Below are 23,912 nucleotides of genomic sequence, written 5' to 3'. Positions count from 1 at the left end.
TTAGCATGGAATGAGTGTGTCAGTTTTCTGAAACTGATTTAACCTCTCCACTTGTTATGGGTTTATTGATAATATAATTACTTTAGTTTTTATTGATTGGGGAAGGATCTTAGAGCAGATTATGCACATTTTATTAGTCATTGAAATCCTGTAACTATCATTTTATCTCAATTCCTGTTTCCATTCCTCCTTCTTTGCTGACCATTCTGATCTTTGTCCTTGCGTAAATGGTGTTCTTCTGACTGGTAGTGTAGTGGGTTATGAATTGAGTGCTAACCACAAGTTTAGCATTTGAAACCAACAGCTTCTCAGAGGGAGAAAATGACTGTTCCCATAAAGATTTATAACCTCAGAAACCCACAGGGGCAGTTCTATTCTGTCCTACAGGGTCAATGAGGCAGAATCAATTCAATGGCAATGAGTTTGGTTTTCATTCCACTTCCTGTTTTGCTTCCATTCCTTCTCCTTTCCTAATATTTCCGAACTTTGTCCTTGGGTAATTGGTGACTATTTTATCTCAAATGGTCAATTATTCTAAGATTTATGTACATCACTACTGTTATTGTCCTTATTATAGATTTGTCTATTGTTTGGTTGAAAATTGAGCCATGGGAATGAGTTCATTTTTAGGCCTGGAGATTTTCTATATCCCTGTATGTCATGTGCTTCAAAACATTTGTCCATTTCATGTAAGCTATCTAGTTTGTTGTCTTGGATTTTTAAATAATATTCTTGCATAATTCTCTTTATTTCTATTTAATCAGTTGTAATGTCCTCTTTCATTTTGGTTATTTGTATCTTTTTTTTTGTCAGCCTAAAGTTTTTTTTTATTGTATTGACATTTAAAATGAACAAAATCTGGTTTTAATTTTTTAATACTTTCAATTTTATGCTCTGATCTTTGTATTTTAAAATTTTCCTAGTAGGTTTAGGCTTATTTTTGATTCTCCTTTTTCTTCATTTGTTGAGTTAGGCCTTTGACTTAAGACCTTCCTTTGTTATGTATACATGTATTACCATATTTGCCTGTGTACTTCTTTTGCTGAATCCTATAAATTTTGGTACCCTATGCTTTCATTTTCATGAGAAGAAATTTGTGATTTCCTCCTTTATCCCTTAGTAAATTAATAGTGTGGTGTTAAATTTCATTTGTTTACTTTCTGGTATTGATTTCTAGTTTGAGTCCACTGTGGTCAGAGAAAAATTTTATGATTTCAATCTTTTACAATTTTCCAAGACTTGCTTTGTGACCTAGGATGAAGTCTATTTTGGAGTATATGTGGAACTGAAGCTACATACATTGTGCTGTTGTTGGGCAAAGTGTTCTGTGTTCATTAGTCACTCGTTTTTTATTTTTCCTTTCTTGTTGATATTCTATATGTTCTGTCTAGTAATTAAAACGGTGCACTTGAAGTCTCCAACGATTATTGTAGTACTATTTTTGCCTTAATTCTATCAGTATTTGCTTTCTAATTTAGATGGAAATATACTTATTGTTAAAATTTTCTTGAGTGATCCTTTTATCATTATATGAGGTGACTTAATTATAGTTCCAATCTAAGAACAATTATTTATGACATGCCCCTCGCTGATGAAGAGAAGCATGAAGAAACTAGATGATCCCTTTCTATCAGAAGTAGCATCTGGGGTCTTGAAGTCTTGTCTTAAAAGCAGCAGTCATGTAAGCTAAGTGTCAACTAAATCCACATGGAAGAAGCACACCAGCCTATGTGATCCAAGGATTGCGAATAATAAAATCCAAATAAGGATGGGGGAAATGGTATGAGTTTAAATTGTAAACGTCTGATTTGCAGAAGGCTATGGATGACTGTAAGTTCAAAATCCATTTGCAGGTGTACACATGGATTAAGTCTCCAGTAAACGCTCTGATCATAGTTGTGGGGGGATTGCCTTATCAGATAGCATTGTAAAGTCAATTATGGAAGACATAGGTTAAAACGTAGCATCATTATTTGATCTCCCTTCTGATCTATTTTTAAATTTGTTTCAGTTTGAAAAAAAAGTTAAAGGAGAAATTCATGTGGCTTAATCTTCCGGTGAATCCCCTATGACCGTAGACTAGGGATTGAATAGCCTTGCTATCGTGGAGAATGTATTGGAAAATGTATTACTATAGATACAGTAAGATTAAAATTTAACACCTTATCATTTGATCTCCCTTTTGATCCATTTTATATTTGTTTTAGTTTGTAACATTAAAATTTTTTTTTAGGTTTTGTTTTATTGTTTTGTAAAAATGTTTTTCTGTAGATGAAATCCGGGATAGGCAAATATATAGACACAGTGCTGGATTAGTGGTTCCTTGGGGATATGACAGGGGAGGTTTTGGGCAAATGGAGAGCTAATAGCAATGGATAGAAGGAAGAAACTGTTCTAAAAGTGACTGGTAATGATTGTACAACACTTCTTGATGTGATTGAACTACTGAATTGTAGATGGAAATTATATGTAATTCCAATAAACTTAAAAAAAACCATGGGAATATTCAATTGTTTTTTAATTCCATTTTCCATGAACTTTTTGAAGCCTCCTGCATGTCTACATTTATCTTTTGGTTTTATCATAAAGAATGCTTTTTATGCTATAAAGGTTGCCACCTCAGCTCTCTTTGGTTTTCATTTGTATGGAATATTTTATCCCATTCAAACTAGTTGTGTCCTTGTGTCAAACTGTATTTCTTATAAGCATCGCATTGTTGGATCATTTTGAACAATCTATTCCGCCATTGTTTTTGATGGAAGCATTTAGTCCATTTATATACCCTGTAATTGCTTGACTTAATTCTGCAAATTTTTTTGTTATAAAGATTTGCCTTTTGCTTGCTTTTCTTGTATTTTGTTGAGAATATACATAGCAAAACACACCAATTCGACCATTTCTACTTGTACAACTCAGTGACATTATTCTTTTTGAGTTGTGAAAACATTACCTTTTTCTGAGTCATTCCTCTGCCACTAATGTGCCTATTTTTTTTCTAGCTAATTTCTTGAGTTGTCAAACTGATCCCACATAGTTCTTAAAATAACACAATATTGAAGGTAGACACATTTTACTAGTTAAGCTTGAAGTATTTGGTTTTAAATACTTCAGGGTATATTTTTGGTTTAAAGATTAAAAGAGCATCTCGGAGAATAGTTTGATGCATTAACCCAGCTCCCATGGTTCCAGAAAGTCTGAATTTGTCAAGAATTTGAAATTATGTTCTGCATTTCCACTCTTTTGATTAGGATCCTTCTACAGAATATTTGATCAAAACGTTTAGAAATGGTTGCTGGGCACCACACACTTCTGGTCTCATGGCAAAGGGGCAGTTGTTTATGCTTTCGTTGGTTTATTGTACTGAGCAATTTTAGTTCTCTTCAACTAATTCAGTGTATATATCTTTTAAATGGTTACCATGAATTCATTTAACAGTGTGCATTTATAACACTCTAGGGTAAATTGGGTGGCTCCCTGGTAGTGTAATGGTTAAGCATTTGGTTGATAACCAAGATTCATGGTTCAAGCTTTGTGGAAGATATGGAAATATGCTTCTGTAAAGATTACAACCCTGGAAACCCTATGGGACAGTTCTAATCCTATCTGGTAATTGTAATTGGATGTGTAATTGAGTAGATGGCAATACATTTGAGCAAGTTGGTATGAAGTTTACCTCAGTAACATAAGAAAATCTGTACCTATATCATTACTCTCCTCTCCTATTTTATTAATACTAGTTATATGTTTGTATTTCACGTGCCCTGTAACATGATTTTATCCTTGGTTTTTATACACTTGTCATTAAAAATCATAAAAGACAAAACTATAAATTATCAAGCTAAGTGGTTATATTACCTTGAATATCTGAATTCCTAATCCTTATACTTGTCCATGCATAGCTTCGAAGCATTGTCAAATACTGAAAGCCTAAACAAAAGAAACAGGATATTGTTGGAGATACTGCTGGAGGCTGGGCCCCTCAGGCCTGACTGCACTCAAAATGTGACTGAAGAGGATATGATTTCGTGGAGGGGAGTCGACCATGGTGAGTTGAATCCAGTAAAGCTTGTGGGAGTGGAGATTCTATTTCATTTACTGATGGGACATGACTCAAGATGGAGAGAAACAGCTGCAAAAATCTTCTAATGATTGGAACTTGGAATGTGTGAAGTATGAATCTAGCAAAATTGGAAGTCATCAAAAATGAAATGGAGCACATGAAGAGGCATTATTGAGCTGAAATGGACTGGTATTGGCCATTCAAAATCCTAAAATTGTATGATTTACTATGCTGGGAATAACACAATGAAGAGGAATTGCATGGCATTCATTATCAGAAAGGATCTTGCTAAATCAATCATGAAGTACAATGCTATCTGTGATCAGATTATATCTGCTTTAAAGGAAATTCAATCAATACAACTATTATTCAAATTTATGCACCAACCACAAAAGATAGTGATGAAGAAACTGAAGAATTCTATGGACATCTTCAGATGGAAATTGATTTAAAATATGCAATCAAGAAGCACTGATAGATATTGGTGATTGGAAAGCAAAAATTGGAAACAAAAAAGAATGAACAGTAGCTGGAAAATATGGACTTGGTGATAGAAATGAAGCTGGAGATTGCATGATTGAATTTTACAAAACCAACGACTTGTCACGACAAATATCCTTTTTCAAAAACTCAAAAGATGACTTCTTTAGAATCAAATTGATTACATCTGTGGAAAACCCAATGGAGAAGCTTAATATCAACAGCTAAAACCAGACGAGGGGTGGACTGTTGAACAGATTATCAATTGCTCATATATATATAGCTTTAGGATAAAGCTGAAAATTAAAAAACAAAACAAAACACAGGAACCAAGATATGACCTTTAGTCTATTCCACCTGAATTTTGAGAACATCTCAAGAACAGATTTGACACATTGAACACTAATGACAGAAGACCTGATGAGCTAGGGGGGCACTTCAAAACCATTATTTATGAAGAAAGCAAAAGGTCATTAAAAAGACAGGAATGAAAGAAAAGGTCAAAGTAGATGTCAGAATAAACTTTGAAACTTGTTCTTAATTATAGAGTAGCTAAAGCAAATAGAAACAAGGAAGTAAAGGATCTGAATAGAACATTTAAAGGGCAGTTAATGAAGACAAAGCCAAATATAAAGAAATGTGCAAGGACCTATAATTAGAAAACTAAAAGGCAAGAGCACTCTCAGCACATCTGAAACTGAAAGAACTCATGAAAAAATTGAAACCTTGTATTGCAATTTTGAAAGATTCTATAGACGAAAAATTGAATGATGCAGGAAGCATCAAGAAAAGATGGAAAGAACAGACAACCGAAGAGTGGGTGAAGGGAGACGTCGGACAGGGCAAGATATGACAAAATACCCATTTATAAACTATCAAGGGCTGATGAGGGAGGGGGCAGCGGGGAGGGAGGGGAAAAATGAGGACCTAATGTCGGGGGTTTGGGTGGAGAGAAAATGTTTTGAGAAACGATGTACAAATGCGCTTTACACAATTGATGTGTGTATGGATTGGGATAACAGTTGTATGAGCCCCTAATAAAATGTTAAAAAAAAAAAGAAAAAGAAACTGATCTAACCAGAAAAAAAAAAGAAAAAAGAAAAAGAAAAGATGGAAAGAATAAACAGTCACTGTATCAAAATTTCAGGAGGTAGCATGTGAGCCAGGACCAATGGTACTGAAGGAAGTTCAAACTGTACTGAATGCATTAGCCAAAAAAAAAAAAAAAAGCTCTAGGAATTGATGGAATACCCATTGAAATGTTTCAGAAAGTTGATGAAGCACTTGAAGCATTTACTTGGAAATTTGGAAGGCAGCTACTTTGCCATCTGACTGAAAGAGACCCATATTTGTGCCCATTCCAAAGAAAGGTGAGCCAGCAGAATGCTCAAACTATAGAAAATCATTGATCTTGCATGCAATTGAAATTTTGCTTAAAACCATCCAACAAAGGTTTCAGCAGTACATTGACAGGAAACTTCCAGAAGTTCAACTCAGATCCAGAAGAGGATGTAGAACAAGGGATATCATTGCTCATGTCAGACGGATCTTGACTCAAAGCAGAGAATACCAGAAAGATGTTTATTGGACCATACTAAACTGTAGATAATCTTGAGAAGAATGGGAATTCTGGAACCCTTCACTGTGCTCAATCGGGACTTGTACATGGATTAAGAGGCAGTTATGCAAACAAAAAAAATCAAAGACTGCATGGTTTAAAATCAGGAAAGGTATGTTATCAGGGTTGTAGGGTCTCATCATAATCAATTTGTATGCTGAACAAATCATCAGAGAAACTGGACTATATGAAGAATGTGGCATAAGGATTGGAGGAAGGCTTATTATCAAACTGCTGTATGCAGATGACACACCTTTGCTTGCTGAAAGTGAGAAGGACTTAAAGCACTTGCTAATGAAGATCAAGGATTGTAGCCTTCAGTATGGACAATTCAATATAAGAAAGACCAAAATCCTCACAATTGGACTAGTAGGTAACATCATGATAAATGGAGAAAGTTGAAGTCAAGGATTTTGTCTTACTTGGATCCACAATCAATGCTAACAGTCAAGACATCATTAGCTAACTCTACTACATAAGACTTCTTTAGAGTATTAAAGAGTACGGAGGATTAAGGTATTCTCCATTGCATCATATGTATGTGAAAGTTGGAAATTGGAAAGGAAGATAGAAGATTCAATGCACTTGAATTTTGGTTCTGGAGAATATGAAAAAATAAAAGTACCATGGACTGCTAGACAGACATACTGATCTCTCTTGGAGTATGGCCAGAGTGCTCTTTAGAGGAAAGGATGATAGAGGATAGATATGTGTGATAAGCCAAGTATAATGAAATGCTAATAGAACTTAGGTGGTAGATATATGGGTATCTACAGCACAATTATTTTGACTTTTCTAAATGTTTGAAAATTACAGGAAAACAATTGGAAAATAAATAACGGATATGAGTTAGCACCTCTGGTATCATCAGTGACTGGCCTGGATTAAACACCATTATATCTTAACCATAATATTGCAGACCTCTACACTGGTCTTTTTGTCAGTGTATCCCTCACCCCAAGGACCACTGGGGAGAAAATTCTGACACATAAGCTGCCCCCTTCATGATCTGCTTTGTGCCTGTCTTCAGCTTCAGTCCCCCAAGTCTTGCCTCCTTGCTGCAGCCTGTATTCTAGCCCTACTCAAGGGTTTGTACTTCTATCACATGTACCAGGCTACTTCATGACTCATTGCTTTGCTTAAAATGCTTCATTTCGAATAATTCTTCTGCCTCACTTTACCTGGTGAACTTTCATGAAGACTACATTCAGGTGTTACTTCCTCCCTGAAATCTTTCCTCTCCTTAGATTGAATTAGGCCACTTCTCTCCATGATCCCATGGTACCCTATACATAATCCTAAAGTATGCTGCACTTGGTTTTCCATGTCTTTGTACTAAATCACAAACTGCTTAAGGGTCAAATCCCTCAATGCCCTGCACAGTGCCTGACAAAAAAGCAGCTTTGGTAAACCTCTTGCACTTCCTAGAAATTTGGTTATATCACGTATGCAGGAGTTTAAGTACCTGCTCCCCTCAACCAATCTACTTATCTCACTGTGATTTGCACTACACCAAAATGTTGCTCTTCCCTCCAATCAATTAATTAGAGATCAAGGGCCATTTCAGTCAACCTGGTATAAATCAGGTCCTGATGGACAAGGAGGCCCATCCAGTTGAGGCAGGGGAAACATGAGCAAACAGAAATGGGGATCTGTACTAAGGATGTCAGGACTGGAAGATTCAGTGTGAGAATCAATAGCATCCAAACTTTACAGATAATCAACCTATCAGAGCGCTTCACAAATTACATAATTCCACCTGACAAATAGATTGCAACCCAGATAACCAATCTCACCCAAAGTATGCAGTTAGTCATTCAAAAGGTAGACACATAGAAGAAGTCCAGTATACTTCTCTATCACACATTGGAAAGAGGGAAGACTGAGGCTTAGTGTATTGTTCCCCTCCAAATTTTTAGACAGGAGCCTGTTTGTACCTCTTGCCTGGATTGAGGTGCCAGCTTATCCTCAAATCTGAGGTTCTGGTCTCTTACTGAGGAGTGCAGGGTGGAAGTTAGGGACAAAGAGAATCTAGCTCACCATTCCTAAATGAGCTCTGAATTCTCTCTTCTCTTTCTTGTTGCTGTATACCAGGAGATATAATTTCCCATGCCCCAGATTTTGTGAACCTTTTCTATCCAAAAAGACCTCACTGGGAGGAATTCTGTTCTAATACCAAAACTTAATTGTGAAAGCTAGAGGAAGTCATTTAGCGAGCCATTTAGTGACTCAGGCAGCCTCATCCTAGAACCACAGAACGTATGGGAGGAGAATTCTGTTGGGTTTAAATTCCTTTACAGTTGACCCTCAGCCAATAAGTCACCTATCCTGGGTCACTCAGAGAGATAGGTGGAGGTGACATAAAAACTTAGGCTCCCAACATCATCCTGGGGACTCTCCCTAGGACACAATTCTCATGTTGCACACAGCAAGTGTTCAGTAAACATCTGTTGAATTATTGAACCAAACACAATTTTCCAGTACAGTGAAGTTGAGAAAGAATGAGTTTAAGAGTCAGGCAGAAGCCAGCTGTCAAAGACCACTGGTAAGCTTCAGTCCCTTCATCTGCCAAATAAGGCTAGTAGCTATTTCACTGGGTTGTCAATCAGGATTAAATTAGATATCCTAAGTAAAACCCCTGGCTCAATGCCTGATATACAAAAGGCACTTAATAAATGGCAGTGTTTATTAGAGGTGGTAGAACAGAATGATAAGAATACAGCCTCTGGAACCTGGTTGGTCTTACTATGATCCTGAAAGGTTATTTTACCCATGTTTCCTAATCAGTAGGATGAGTATATTCATGAGGATGGAATGAGTTAATATTCAAAAAGTACTTAGAGAATTGCCTAGCACAATGAAGAGTGTTAGGTGCTACGTCTGATAATTATATTCTATACTGTATTGACCCTGCACAGTGATGGAGACCAGATTGTATTGGAGTTGCATGTCAGAGAGAGAGATTAAAAACAAAAGAAAAAAACTATATTCACAGAAAGAGAACACAAATAGAGACATTAAAAGTAACATGTAGAAGCTTTGGAAAGCTTTCCCAAGGAACCTGTTAAGCCTCTTTGAATTGTTTTCCTACTGTATTCTAAGTACATGTTTCAGGTGTGTGGACTATATTCCTCTTGAGGACTGGGATCCCGTCCCCTCCCCCCACCAGTCATAAAGTTGGGGACCAACTGACAAACCTGTTGACATTGACGGGAGGACGAGATAGAGAATGTTTAAAACCAAGAAGGTCCTCTTGTTCCTCGCCCATCACCATCCCCACCACCATCATACAAAAAAATGAAGACCACACAAAGCATGCCAAGATAAATCATTTTATCTCTATAGGAAAGGGAGGGTCTAAAAAAAATATATAAATTACATTAGTAACACAACATAAGAAAAAAGCAGGGTAAACAAAAAACGAAACAAAACAAAACAAAAAACCCGACCCAACAGAGAAACCTGGATGATGCTTATTCTAACCTGTTTATAAAAAGGTCCTGCATCAGAAATTCACAATTCTATCCACTTCTAAAAATATAGACATGTACAGAAGTGGTGGGCTTGTTTTAAAATTGTTTGCTTTTTTCTTTTTTGTAAAAATATATTAAAGATGAATAGAAATCCTCTCTAACTATCCCTTATCCAATCCCCAGCTCTCTGCTAGGGAGTGGGGACCAGAGGTAACTCTCTTATCATGTTCTAAATCTTGGTTACTATCATCTCAAACCCCTCCCCAACTCACTTCAAACACATAGAACATGAAATAGAAAAAAAAAAGCCTATTAATCTCTTTGGAAAAGCATTAACTCTGAGGGTAAACTTGCTTTTCATTGAAACAACACAAAACAACAAATAGGAAGCTCAGAGAACCCAACCAAACTATATAAGACCTACTCAAATGGAGGTTGGGCTTTAGCTCCTCAGAAAGTTTTAACAAAGAAACAAGGGGAAAGACGTCTGGAACCAGGGAGATTTTGCTAGCAATTAGCTGCCTTTGAAATATCAAAAGGGGTGTTAGTGAACACAGGGGCAGTCAGGGCCTCGTCAGGCAGATGCCTTCACAGGGACTCTCTTCTCTCTGTTGCCTTCAAATCACTTACATAAGTAAAACTGGGTGAACACAGAGGGGAAGAGAGTAGGGGACTTCATGTGCTGGGGGGAGGTAGCCAGGCGTTTTGCCTTTGGTGTGACTAGATGGAGGACTGTTTAGGCCCTCCAGTCCCCAAGATAAGAAAAGCAAATGAATTTAAGGGACCCCTGATCCCAAGGATAATAGTGGAGAAAAGAAAGACAAATTAGGAACACAAAGAACACAAGGAAAGCCTCGTATATTCCCTGTGGCCTTACATGATTAAATTCCCCAGAAGCACTGGGCAAGTTGGGAGTGAGGTTTGAGCAGATTAGAGGGCACAAATACACTCCATGTGGGCAAAGGCAAAATAGAAAGATGGGAACATTCTCCATCAAGTCAGATCTCCAGTGAAGCAAAATAGGTAAGAGGCAGGGAGCTGGAGGTGAGTGGGGGGTGGGGGTGGGGCAGGAACAATGGAGAAGATACATAGAGGGAATGATAGGGGAAAAGGGAGGATTGGATGATCTGCTCCTTCACATAAGGGTGTCTCCTCTCCTAGGCTTGGGATCTTGACTATTCCATCTGCACCTTGCTTGAGCATATGACCAGGAATGAAGAGGTCTTCAGACCAAGACCTCAGATGGGGAGAAAGTACAGAGGTTCTCAATGAGGGTATAGGGTACGCTGTCCTGCTACACTCCCTCTAGAAGGTCTAGGCTGTGTTGTGTGATATAGGTGAAGGTAGCAGGTCATACGGCCAGCGTTATCTACTTTAGTGACAGTACTTTCAGGAAGGTGGTTTTCCACCTGCTGGGGTCCAGCCACAGCCACGTGGATAATGTTCTGCGAAACCTCAAAGTCCAGGCAAATCCATGAGCTCACCTTGGAACAAAGGACTTTCACATATAGCCACCCAAACACAGCTTCCTCTAACAGACTACAAAGTTATGGGCATCTGTTCTCTCTCAACTTTGAGAAGTGACAGGATTTTTCTTTCTACTCCAAAATGAGTGAAGTCAGCCCATGGCCTTTCTATGACAACTCTGAAAATGGTCTGCCATGGGGCAGTAAGGAGAGTCTTCCTCATTCCCATGAAATATCTGACATGAGGGAGCAGAGGCCAGACACTTCTCCCAGGTATAAGTGAGGAGGGGGGGGCATGTTTACCAGATTGGGAGGAAGATGAGAAAAGAGTGGACAGAAGTGTGCAGGCTTCTGGAGACAGGGCTAGAGCTGTAAAGTGTCAAGCGCTGGGCCTCCCACTTCATGACCAGGGAAATATGGCAGGTCTCAGGCTCTCTTCATCCTGCCTTCCAGCTCTAGGTGGAACAAGAGTAAAAGGCAGACAAGGCAGGTAAAAGGAAAATGGGTTGGAGCAGCAGAAGAGGTTCTTGTCAGCCAGACACTACTTCCAATTACCTGCTACTCAGGAGTATTGAAAAGGCAGGATGCTTTTGTGGAAATGGGGAAGGGAATTGGGAGGCGTCCATAGAGGCGTTTGTAGGGGAGTCCATGCCTTTGGTCAGTCCCAGGAAAGCAGGACAATGCACCCCAGCACCTTGTCTGGGGCTGATAGGATCCAGGAATGCCCCGAGAGTCAACAATGGAGAAGGCAATGGGGTTGAAAGGGTGGGGGCGGGGGGTGGTGCACAGGGGGCTCACAAAAGGAGTTTGCCATTTCTGTGGATTTTCAGGATACGTCCGAGTCTCTGCTTTGCTGTGGCCAGGCCTTTTTTGGGACGCTTTCCTGTAGGGGAAGGGAGAAGTAAGCAAGGTCCCCCTGTCTCTTCCCCGCCAGCTTGGGCAAGTGCATTAGTAGCAATTCCAATACCAAATATATTCAGGTCACCTCCCCTTCTTCTTTCCTCTGCCTCATAAGTTGTCCCATCCTTAGGCCTGATTTGGGCAAGAAATCCTCCTTAATGACGCGTCTAACTTCACATGTCTTTATATTTCTTCCTGTAGCACCCATGACCTAACTGTGCCCATAATACAGATTATCTAGTTCCCTTTCCTCCATGTTTTAGCCTTAATCATTTTACCTTCCTAATTTGACAAAAATGTGATTATTGTGCTTCTGTGTCCTCTTATCCTGAGCACCAGGATCAGATATGTGCCTGGTTAATGACTATAGCTCAATGTCCCTGAAATTGTCATCCTCAAAGCTTTCATTAGAAATCCTCATCCCCATCATGCTAATGCCATACCAACCTCACCACCCACTCTAGGGGCTGGGCTCTCAGGGTCAAAGTGAGGAAAAGAAGGGACTTGACTTCCTCCTTCCCCTGTAGTATTTACTCCCATGTCCTACTTGAGTTCTTCAATATTTGATCCGTTTTTCCTACCTCTATGCCCTCTGCCAGTGTCCCATAGCATTTCTTCATTCCTTCCTGAAACTGTGTACTTGTATACTCCATAGAATTCCCATCTTTAGTCCACCCTCCACTCTGGCCTCCAGAAGGATCTTTCTAAATCCAAACTTTCTTTCTGCTAAAATCCAGTCAATGTGACTCCACGGCCTATTGGAATCAAGTCCTCTTTACACTAGTCTTCAGTATCCCTCCCTGGTGTTCTCACCTATCAAAGCACTTAAAAGTTTGGAATGAGTGGCCTCAAAGTTCTTCTCAGATCTAAAACCCTATGGTAATTGTACCTTGTCCTGATTGATTGCTCTGGGAGCCAACTGAAGGGCGCCGCTGGGTCAAGAAGACACCGGGGGCCATAGGTGTGGTGCTGCGGTTTGCCTGGGCCATGCCAAAGGCATTGGGACGAGCAGTATACTCGTGGTCAGCAAGGCTTCCTGAGAGGGCCTCTTGTTTAGGCTCAGGAGGAGGCAGTGGGTTGAAAAGCTGGGGGGTAGTGGCCAGAGTTGGGGCTGGTGTTGCCAGGTTGAGATTGGAGTCTTGAGGGCGAGGCTCTTCTATCTCCTTCAGCAAAGGTTTCTTCTTGACATATTTCTTCTTCTGGGTCTTCTGCAGTTCCTGAAACACAAGTCAAATGGAAGTTCATGAATGAAGAAAAGAAAATTGACCAGAAAGGGAATTGGACAATGGTCAATATGGTTCTGTAACCCATCCCTTTAGTCTAGCCTGAAAATATATACTACACACAGGTTTTCTAATACACAAGGCCATCTTCTTGATAAATGAGTTAGGAAATGTAGGTTTTAGTATCAGTATTGCCACTAATGAGGTAAACCATGGATATTTCTATTAATCATAGCTAAATTTATGCCAGTAGCTGAGGCATTTTATATACTATATATCATTTGATGATCATGGCAGCCCTGGGAAAGAAAACTCTTTATATTATAAATGAGAAAACTGAGGGGCAATGGTACTAAGTAAGAGGCCAAGGTTTCATATTTTGAAACAGTTAAGTTCAGTAATCAGCTCAGATCTTTTAAACACAGAATCTATATCAAGATAGAACATTTGAGAATGTGAAAGGATTAACTTTGGAATGAGATAAATCTAAGTTTACATCTTAGTTCCTCATCTATAAATGGGGAAAATAATAGCTGTTTTTTCTGGTTATTGGAAATATTAAGTAAAATAATAGTGTAAAACACATAGAACTAAGTAGGAACTCAACAAGTGATAAATTATTCTATTTTCATCATTTATAATGGCTTCACTTTCTTTTGCTGGTATTTTTCTTTAAGAGGACTTGACAATTTTCCAGGTTACCTGGTCATAAAACTTTACTTTTGGATGGGAGTTATGTCACTCCTCCCAATGTGTTAGTAGAGTTCTAAGACTCTACTATCCACTGCATAGTGGGTACCTGTATAGTGGGCATCTGAAGCTCTGAGAACCTGCAAAGGTGGTGCTTGAGTGCATGTGAACAATTTCACCTTCACAAATGCTACAAAGCCACACAGACCAATTCAGTGATTATATTTCTTTGCCTTCTCTTGGCAACACGTGCCTAAGCTTGCCATTTAAAAGATATGACAGGCTGTAGCTACCATAGGAATTTCTGAGGGATAAGAATAGTATTATCAACAATATATGCTAGAGAGTCTTCTATATTTATTCATTTAATAATCATAAAAACCTGAGAAGAATTATAACCCAAGTTTAAGAATGACAAAAATTGTGGCATAGAGAAGTTAATTTTTTTACTCAAGGTTATAGAACCAATAAATGGTCAAGTCAGGATTCAGACCTAAGTCATCTAGCTCCACAATCCTTGCTCTCAGCCCCACGGCCATTCCACCCATGCCAAGAACTGCATTTCTGTTCCCATTTCTCTAATTCTAATCTGGAATTTATCTCTTCAGATCAAGATCATGTAGTCTGCTTTTCTACCTCTGCCACCACCAATCTATCTCTCCTCCAGATACACTCACAGAAGACTAGTCACTTCTACGACAGGACCAGTTTTATCATGCCAATTCCCTTACTTCAAAACTGTCAGTAGGTTCCCACTGAAGCCCAGATTCCTAACATGTATGGCTTTCCACAGTCTAGCCAATCCATGCTGATAATGATGAAAAGTAATATAGCTATGGTATTTACTTTGTGTCAAGTGTTGTTACATATATTACCTCATTTAAAATTCATATAAAGTCAACGAGGAAACTGAGGCAAAGAGATGTTAAGTAACTTTAGGATTTGAAGCCAGGAAAATTAGCTCCAGAACCTGTGCTTTTAACCACTACTTATCTTATCCCATCTCTCAACATGAAGCTTCCAATCCAGAAATACCTGACCATCCTTTCACTAATTCACACTCACTCACTCACTCACTCACTCCAACATTGTTTAGCATAGTGGTAATATTAAATTAAGTGGGATATATCTCCACCCATAAGAAGCCCTGGTGGCATAGTGGTTGTGCATTAGGCTATTAACTGTAGCTATTAACTGTAGGTTAGCAGTTCAAAACCACCAGCTGCTCCACTGGAGAATGACAGGCTTTCTACTCCTGTAAATAGCCTTGGAAACTCACAGGGGCAGTTCTATTCTGTCCTAGAGGGTTATTCTGAGTTGGCACTGACTTGATGGCAATGAGTTTGGGTTTGCTGAAGGTGCTTAAAAGAGTTTAATAAGGGTCACAGTATAAGTACATTTATGATTTAAAGTACCATGAGTGAACGCTATAAAAGCATAAAAGATGACCATGGAAATAAATTAGTAATAGTTTTAAATGGGTATAAGATAAAATATCTGAGGGACACAATGTCAAATGGGCAGAAGATTGTGTAAAGATACGGAGGTATGAGATAATCTGATACACTGACATGAGTACCCTACTGCAGTACAGTTATAAAGTATATCCTGGAGGGACTGGCAGGTAAGAGAGGTTAGTAAAAACCAAATCAAGAGGGTCTTGTGTGCTATATAAAGAACTTTCTTTTTTCTGGGATGCCTCTTTGTTCCACACAAGCTCAACCTGTAACCGGCTGCACCCCCACCCCCACACCCAACTTCAAATCTTCTTCATTAAAGTCATCCTTGATGAACCCAAATAGAAGTACACACCTAGGCATTAACAGTATTTCTCACACCTTTAACTTAGGTTTATTTAAGCCCCTCTTATTAAATTACGTCTTACACAGAACTGGCATATATAAAACACAGAGAAATTTTGGTCAAAGAAGGGTCACCTGGCCAGCTTGGTTGCTTCTGCGCAACCAAGTCTCTGAGACATTTCTAAGCAATTCTGGAGCTCCACAGAACATTATATGAAAAATCATTCTATTATATTTTCTTTAAATAGGACTTAATTATGGTTTTATATAAGCATTTAAATATTTCATTATATTTAAATAGCAAGTAACATGAAATTTGAAGTTAAAGGATATGAGCTTCAATGGAAATCTCCATTTAATCTGGTTTAATCTGTATTATCTTGTACTTGTCACTTGAAGAGTCTAATTTTCTTCACATGTAAAATGATGAAAATATCACCTATTGAGCAGGATTAATGGGCATATTACATGATACATTGTAAATGGAAGCACCTAGCATACAGCAGACACTCAATAAGTGCGCTAGGGTGCAAGATGTGATGTGAAGAGCTAAGGAGATATTGAGAAAGAGGAAACGAGAAGATTCATCTCCAATTGCTCACAGGGTTGCTGAGCTTGCTTTGCAAACTGTATGCTAGGAGGTGAACTTGATTCTAGTCCTTTAGGACATAAAGCAATGGTTGAGATTTCTTGGGAAGCAGAGGATGAACACCCTGATAAAGAAAACAAGAAAAACTTCTCTTCAGTAGAAAAAAATGTTAGGTAGTAGGATAGAGGGTTCTTCCTCTCCATGCCTAGGGGCCCCTACAGGAGGTTGGAAGCCAATGCAGGCTAAGGGGCATGTGCCAATTCAGGCCCTTGAGACAGGTGAACCTAATTCAGCCAATGGGGTCAACCAGTACTGTCGACCACACCTTCCAGCGGAAGACCCCATAAGGCCGGAACCTGGAGACCACCCTCTCTTTTACCAGCTGCTCCTTGGCCTTCCATTCGGTGGTCTCTCAGGTCTCAGGTCGCCATGTGTAGGGGTGCAGTCCTGTGTTCAGTGACTGTAAAACCTGAAACTTCTTCTATCCTTTATAAAAAACCCACGTGGATCACAAACCAGGCTTTGCTGTGAATTTCTTTCTTGTGCGAAGCCAAGAACCGAGGTATTTCCCACTGGAATAATCTAACAAAATTACATTACTAATGGGTGGCTGAGGCATTGCATGTATTCAGCATAGTCACCTTCTCGAGGCTTCATTAGAGGGCAAATGCTCTCATCCAGGGACAGACCTGGTCTATCCCATCTGAGATGATTATACATACCCAAGAAGGCAAATATTATTAGAAGGGTCTTTCTCTGGTCCTATATTTTATTTCATCTAAATAATACCAACTGTGTAGTCTATGGAAGCAGTTTATTAAATTGGGGTGTGAAACATGTAGAAGTGGTCTGGCACACTCCCATGGGTAAAGATCAAAGGCCATCCACTTCACAAGAGGTTAACAATGGGATTCGATCAGCCCTAAAGTCTGGATTTTGAGGTCTAAGTCAAACTGGGATAAACAATAAAAGCCATTCTCGACCTTGTTAGCACCTACCTGCTGGGCAAGCTTTGCAGCTGCTGCAGCCAAGCCTGTTTCAATGGAGGCTACCCGGGTTCCCTCACGTACAGGGCGGTCCTGCTTTGGTAAGGTTGGGGTCACACGGGCTGCAGGTGAAACAGAATGAGAAGGTATCACACTCTTCCATGAGTCTAGTTGAAAAAATAATCATGTTCCACACCTCCTAGCTCCCCAAAAGGTGATCTGATTGGTCCTCATGCTTTTAGTTCTTTTACAAAGCCCTTGAATTAAGAATGGCCTTTCAGTAGGAAGCATATTTCAAGAAAACCAAAACCAGCCCCAGTTGGGGAGAGAAAGCTCTTCATTATAGGAGACTGCCACCTAATAAATATAAAAGGAATGGCATCTTTAAGAGTTTGTAAAATCTCCTGAGGCATTTCATGCTAGGGAAATAGATGTTCACATAATTTCCTTCCAGATACATAATTTGCTAGTTACAAGAAGAAAAACCCTACAATAGTGAAATCAGGGGATCATCATCTTGAACTCATTACTAAACTCCGTTAAATAATAATGGGAAAATTCAATTTCATATACCTCCTGATGAAATAGAAAATTCATGGCATCATTTGGGAAGTAGCTTTGTCAAAGACATCAAATGAAGCAATATTTTGATATTGCTTCCAGTTTTAAGAAAACACAAGGGCAAAAGAACCAGTGATACCATGATAAAATGATCTACAAAATACCTGACTCTTACAAAATGTCAGCAGGGTTACGCAAAATGAAGAGATTTCAGTAGAGCATCCAGATTAAGAACAGAAAACTTGGTTCCCCATTTTGGAGAAAGGAATCACTGAAAACCTTATGCATACCTTCAAAACATTGTCAGATATTGAAGGCTTAAAGAATAGAAGCAGAATATTGGTGGAGATAGTGCCATAGGATGGGACCCTCAGGTCTAAAGGTACTTGAATTGTGACTGGGGAGGACCTATTTCTCAAAGGGGAGTCGACCATGGTGACATGAGTCAGGTAAAGCCTGTGGAGTGAAGCCTTTGGGATCTTCATTTGCTGATGGGGCATGACGAAAGGGTAGGAGAAACAACTGTAAAACTGCTAATGATAGGAACTTGGAATGTGAGAAGTATGAATATAGCAAAATTGGAAGTCTTCAAAAATGAAATGTAACACAGAAAGATGGGTATCCTAGGCATTACTGAGCCGAAATGGACTGGTTCTGGCCATTATGAATCAGACAATCATATGATTTACTATGATGAAAATAACACAATCACAGGGAATGGTGTAACAGTCACTGTTAAAAAGGACACTGTAAAATCTATCATGAAGTACAATGCTATCTGTGATAGGATTATATCTACCTTCAAGAAAATCCATTCATTTTGCAACTATTATTCAAATTTATGCAACCACAAAAGCAAACGAGAAGAATTCTATGGATGACATCGTCAGTCGGAAATTGCTCAAACATGCAATCAAGATGCACTGATAATCATTGGTGATTGGAATGCAAAAGCTGGAAACAAAGAGGAAGGAAAAGTAGTTGGAAAATATGGACTTGGTGATAGAAATGAAACTGGAGATTATATGACAGAACTTTGTAAGACCAATGACTTGTTCATAGCAAGTATCTTTTTTCAACTACACGAAAGGTTGCCCCACATGGAATACAGGTATTAAATTGAATTGACTACATCTGTTGTAAGACACCATGGAGAAGCTCGATATCAACAAATAAACCAGACCAGAGGCTGACTGGAACAGACCATCAATTGCTCTTATGTAAGTTCAGGATAAAACTGAAGAAAATTAAAACAAATCCACTAGAGCCAAAATATTATCTTGAGTCTATACTACCTGAATTTTGAGAACATCTCAAGTACAGATTTGACACATTGAACACTAATGACAAAAGACCTGATGAGCTGTCTCAAGACCATCATCCGGGAAGAAAGCAAAAGGTCATTAAAAAGACAGGAAATGGAAGAAAAGATGAAGTCATCAAGTTGAATGGAAAAATTCAAAGGGCAGCTTGACAAGACAAAGCCATGTATTATAATTAAATGTGCAAAGACCTAAAGGGAAATTCGAAAGGAAAGAACACGCTAAGAACATCTGAACCCGAAAGAACTCAAGAAAAAAGTGAAGCCTCGACTGCAATTGTGGAAGATTCTATTGGCAAAATATTGAATGATGCAGGAAGCATCAAACTAGTCAATGCTCAACAATTTCAGAAGGTAGCATATGACCAAGAACCAATGGTCTTGAAGGAAGAAGTTCAAGCTGCACCGACAATGTCAGTCGAAAGCAAGGCTGCAAGAATTGATAGAATACTACCTGATGAAACACTGAAAGCACTCGCTCGTTTATGACAAAAAATTGAGATGACAGCTACTTGGCCAACTGACTAAAGAGATCCAAACAATCTCTTTCATTCCAAAGAAAGGGGACCCAACAGAAAGCTCAAATTACAAAACAATATCACTGATATTGCGCTTAAATAAAATTTTTGCTGAAGGTCATCTAACCATGATTGCAGCAGTACACTCACAGGGTTCAGGCCAGATTCAGAAGAGGTTGGGGAACAAGGGATATAATTGCTCACATCAGATGGATCTTAGCTCAAAGCAGAGAATACCAGAGAGATTACTTATGCTTTAATGACTATGCCAAGACACTCAACTGTTTGGATATGGATAACCTTGAGAAGAATGGGGATTCAAAAATACTTCATTCTGCTCATTTGGAACTTGGATCAAGAAGCAGCTGCAGGAGCAGAACAATGGAATACTGCCTGGTTTAAAATCAGTAAGGGTTTGTACCAGGGTTGTGTCCTTTCACCATACCTGTTCAATCTTTGTGCTGAGCAAATAATCAGAGAATACGGATTACATGAAGAAAAATGTGGCACAAAAATTGGAGGAAGGCTTATAAACAACCTTCATATGTAGATGGCACTGGTGAAATTGAGGAGGACTTGTAGCACTTGTTGATGAAGTTCAAGGATTGTAGCCTTCTGTATGGATTACAACTCAACATAAAGAAGATCAAAATCCTCATAACTGGACCAATAGGTAACATTATGATAAATGGAGGAAAGATTAAAGTTGTCAAGGATGTTGTCGTGCTTGGATCCACAATCAATATTCTTGGAAGCAGCAGTCAAGAGATCAAAAGAAGCCTTGCATTGGGCAAATCTGCTACACAAGACCTCTCCAGAGTATTGAAAAGTAAGGATGTTACTTTGAGGACTGAGGTGCACCTGACCCTAAGTCATTGTGTTTCCTATTGGCTCAAATGCATGTGAAAGTTGGACATTGAAAAGGGGGAACTGATTATAAGGATCTACATATACCCCCCACCCTGGGGGACTGACAACAGGTAAGTGGGTAAAGGGAGACATTGGACAGTCTAAGACATAACCAAATAATAATAATTTATAAATTATCAAGTGTTCATGAGGGAAGGGGAGCAGGGAGGGAGGGGAAAATGAGGAGCTGATACCAAGGGCTCAAGTAAAAAGCAAATGTTTTGAGAATGATGATGGCAACAAATGTACAAATATGCTTGACACAATGGATGGATATATGGATTGTGATAAGATTTGTACAAGCCCCAAACAAAATCAACTTTTTAAAAAAAGTTGGACATTGAATAAGGAAGACAAGAAGAATTGGTGTATTTGAATTATGATGCTAAAAAAGAATATTGCAAGTGCCATGGATTGCTAAAAGGCCAAACTGATCTGTCTTGGAAGAAGGATGGCCAGAGTACTCCTTAGAGGTAAGGCTGGCAAGACTTCATCTTGCATACTTTGGACATACTGTCAGAAGTGACCAGTCCTTGGAGAAGGACATCAGTCTTGGTAAAGTCGAAGGGCAGCGAAAAGGAGGAAGGCCCTCAATGAGGTGTATTGACACCATGGGTGCAACAGTGGGCTCAGGCATAGGAATAATTGCAAGAATAGAGCAGTGTTTTCATTCTGTTGTGCCAACTCGATGGCACCTAACAACAACAAAAAGCATGACAACAAATGCCATATGAACCCTATTTGGATTCTGATTTGAACAAGTTAATGGTAAAAATACCATTTTTCTTTTGTTAGACAATTGGAGAGAATTGATTATGGACATGTTATTAGATGACATTAAAGACTTAAAAGTAATTTTGTAATGTATGAAAGCAGGCTTTATATAAAGTCTATAATATTTAGAAATTACATACTGTCATACATAGAGTTTGCTTTAAACATTTCAGCAAAATGATTTTTTAAAGGGAGAGAGTGACAAAGGAAATAGGGCATAACCTTGATAATTGTGTCTCAGTAGCAGGTAGGCAGGGAGTTCACGGTACTAATCTCTATTTTTTTAAAGAATAAAGTAAACATCACAGAAAAACACAGGTAGAGGTGGTAATGATCTAGACTTTAAAATTTATTAGTATGTTAGATATTTTTACTACTAAAAGGATAATTTCTAGATAAGCCTGTAGGTACTAGAACTGGCTGAAGTCCTTCTTTTAAAGTGACATTTTGCTTTAAGTAAATAATGATCTGAAACAAAAGCTGTCAAAATTCTTATACACGTTTCCTACTAATAAGGAGGATCTATGCCCCATCCTTGAATCTGGGCAGGTTCTTTGTAACCACTGATAACAGAAGTGATAATGCATGATTTGTAAGCTTAGACCAGAAAAGGTGATTTTAGTTTCCATTTTGTTCACTAGAACACTCATGCTTAGATCCTTGAGCTGCCATGTACAAAGTTTGACTATCCTGAGGTCACTAGATAGTGAATAAGATTCATGGAAAAGCTACCTGTTGGAATTCTGGATGGCACTTCAAGTCTAACTCTTCTCAGTGTAGGCACCAGACATGGGAATAAATGAAACTTCAGATGACTACACCTCTAGCTAGAAAGTTAACCTTCACGCTCCAGTTTTCTTAGTTGAGGCAGGGATAAGATGGCCCCACGGCGTCCTTTACAGTTTCTCACCTACAGTGTATATGAGAAACTGATGGATACTTCAAGCTGAACAAAAAAGAAGAAAAACACCTGAATTCCTTGACTGGACCTGGATTTTGAGGAAAGAAAAAAGTATGAAAACACATTTTGAGGCACCAATGGAAAATTTTTAATTATGGACTAGCTTTGAAAAGGTAGTAATCAGAGCCTGATGGCACTGTTGGGTAAGTATTGCAGTATTGCACTGCTAACTACAACCTCAACAGTTCAAACTCATCAGTGCCTCCAAGGGAGAAAGAGGAAACTATCGGCTTCCATAAAGATTCTGAAGATTTACAACTTCAGAAACCCTATATAAGATGGCTTTTAGTTGGAATTGATTTGATGGCAGAATATCTGGTTTTGTTTATGAGAAGATATTAAGTACCTATTATTAACATGTTACTAAAACCAAACACACTGCCATAAGTGGATTCTAACTCATAGCAAACCTATAGTACACAGTAGAACTGCCCCTGTGGGTTTCTAAAACTGTAACTCTTTATGTGAGCAGAAAGCCTCATCTTTCTCCTGTGGTTTTGAACTGCTGACCTTGCAGTGAATGGCCCAGTAAGTACCACCATGCCACCAGGACTACAATTTGTTAGGTATAATTAGAGCTGTTATTGTTAAGGACCCCTGAGGGCACATGGGTCACATGTAGTATCATTATGAGTCAGAGTCAACTCAATGGCAGTAGTGTGTGTGTGTGCGTTTAGGTGTAGGGAGGCGATATTACTAAGTACTATTGACTGGTTTCTACTTATAGTAATCCTACGTATAACAGAACAAAATGTTGTTTGGGCCTGCACCATCCTCATAGACGACCTGTCAGTTTATCATACAGTGGTGGCTTTGAGTGTTACTGTGATGCTAGAAGCTATGTCACCAGTATTCCAAATACCACCAGAGTAGAAAGGATTCACCACAGCTTCCAGACAAAGACAGATTAATGATCTATTCCTAAAGAAAAAAAAATAACCAGCGAATACTTTATAGAATATTATCTGATAATAGTGCTGGAAGGCACTAAAAATATCACTGGGAAAGAATTACGTCTTCAAAGTAGCTGACTTAAATAGTATAGATGAAGTAAAGTTTTTGGAACTTTTATTTGTTCATATGGTAAAACTGGAAATGAAAAAGCTAAGAATATCCATTAGTAAGTTGAATGTGCAAAGTATAATAAAAGCCAAAAACCCATTGTCATTGAGCTGATTGTGATTCACAGTGACTTTATATTAGGTTTGTGGAACTAAACCTTTACAGGAGTAGCTAAGACTCATCTTTCTTTTGTGAACCAGCTGGTGTGTTTGAACTGTTGACATGTCATTAGCAGCCCATGTGTAATATACAGTGCCAATAGGGCTCCATGGTTATATAGATGGTTATCTTTAACTTTAGGAGATACTGAAGTACTCAAGGATAAAATATGTTATGATGGCTGCATATTATGTTAAAGTGGTCTAGCAAGAACTATTGACAAAATACACATATGAAACAAATATGGCAAAACATTATTTAAAAAATTTTACCATAAAAAATTATGGTAAAACCTAGGTATTGAGAATATGGACATTTATGTACTAGGCTTCGTTATGTATATTTGAAAAACATTACAAT

At 38.6% G+C, this 23,912-nt stretch overlaps 1 protein-coding gene across 2 annotated transcripts in view; it reads right to left on the bottom strand.

The window, feature by feature from the left end:
* Nucleotides 1-9,474: 9,474 nt before the first annotated feature.
* The window catches only part of PHF8 (PHD finger protein 8), a 181,476-nt gene continuing 167,038 nt past the window's right edge, over nucleotides 9,475-23,912 (bottom strand). For both annotated transcript variants that reach the window (XM_004713121.4, XM_030885076.2), the window contains 3 exons: nucleotides 17,300-17,409; nucleotides 12,887-13,214; nucleotides 9,475-11,980 (listed from right to left, as the gene is read on the bottom strand). In XM_004713121.4, the coding sequence (XP_004713178.1) occupies nucleotides 11,892-11,980; nucleotides 12,887-13,214; nucleotides 17,300-17,409 (527 nt within the window). In that variant the 3' untranslated portion in view covers nucleotides 9,475-11,891. The remainder of the gene's footprint in view (nucleotides 11,981-12,886; nucleotides 13,215-17,299; nucleotides 17,410-23,912) is intronic.

This window comes from Echinops telfairi, unplaced genomic scaffold, assembly GCF_000313985.2.
Source record: "Echinops telfairi isolate 266 unplaced genomic scaffold, ASM31398v2 ScPeMD7_19;HRSCAF=73, whole genome shotgun sequence".
NCBI lineage: Eukaryota > Metazoa > Chordata > Mammalia > Afrosoricida > Tenrecidae > Echinops > Echinops telfairi.
The sequence above is the reverse complement of the archived record's forward strand: the minus strand, read 5'-3'. Positions and strand labels throughout refer to the sequence as shown.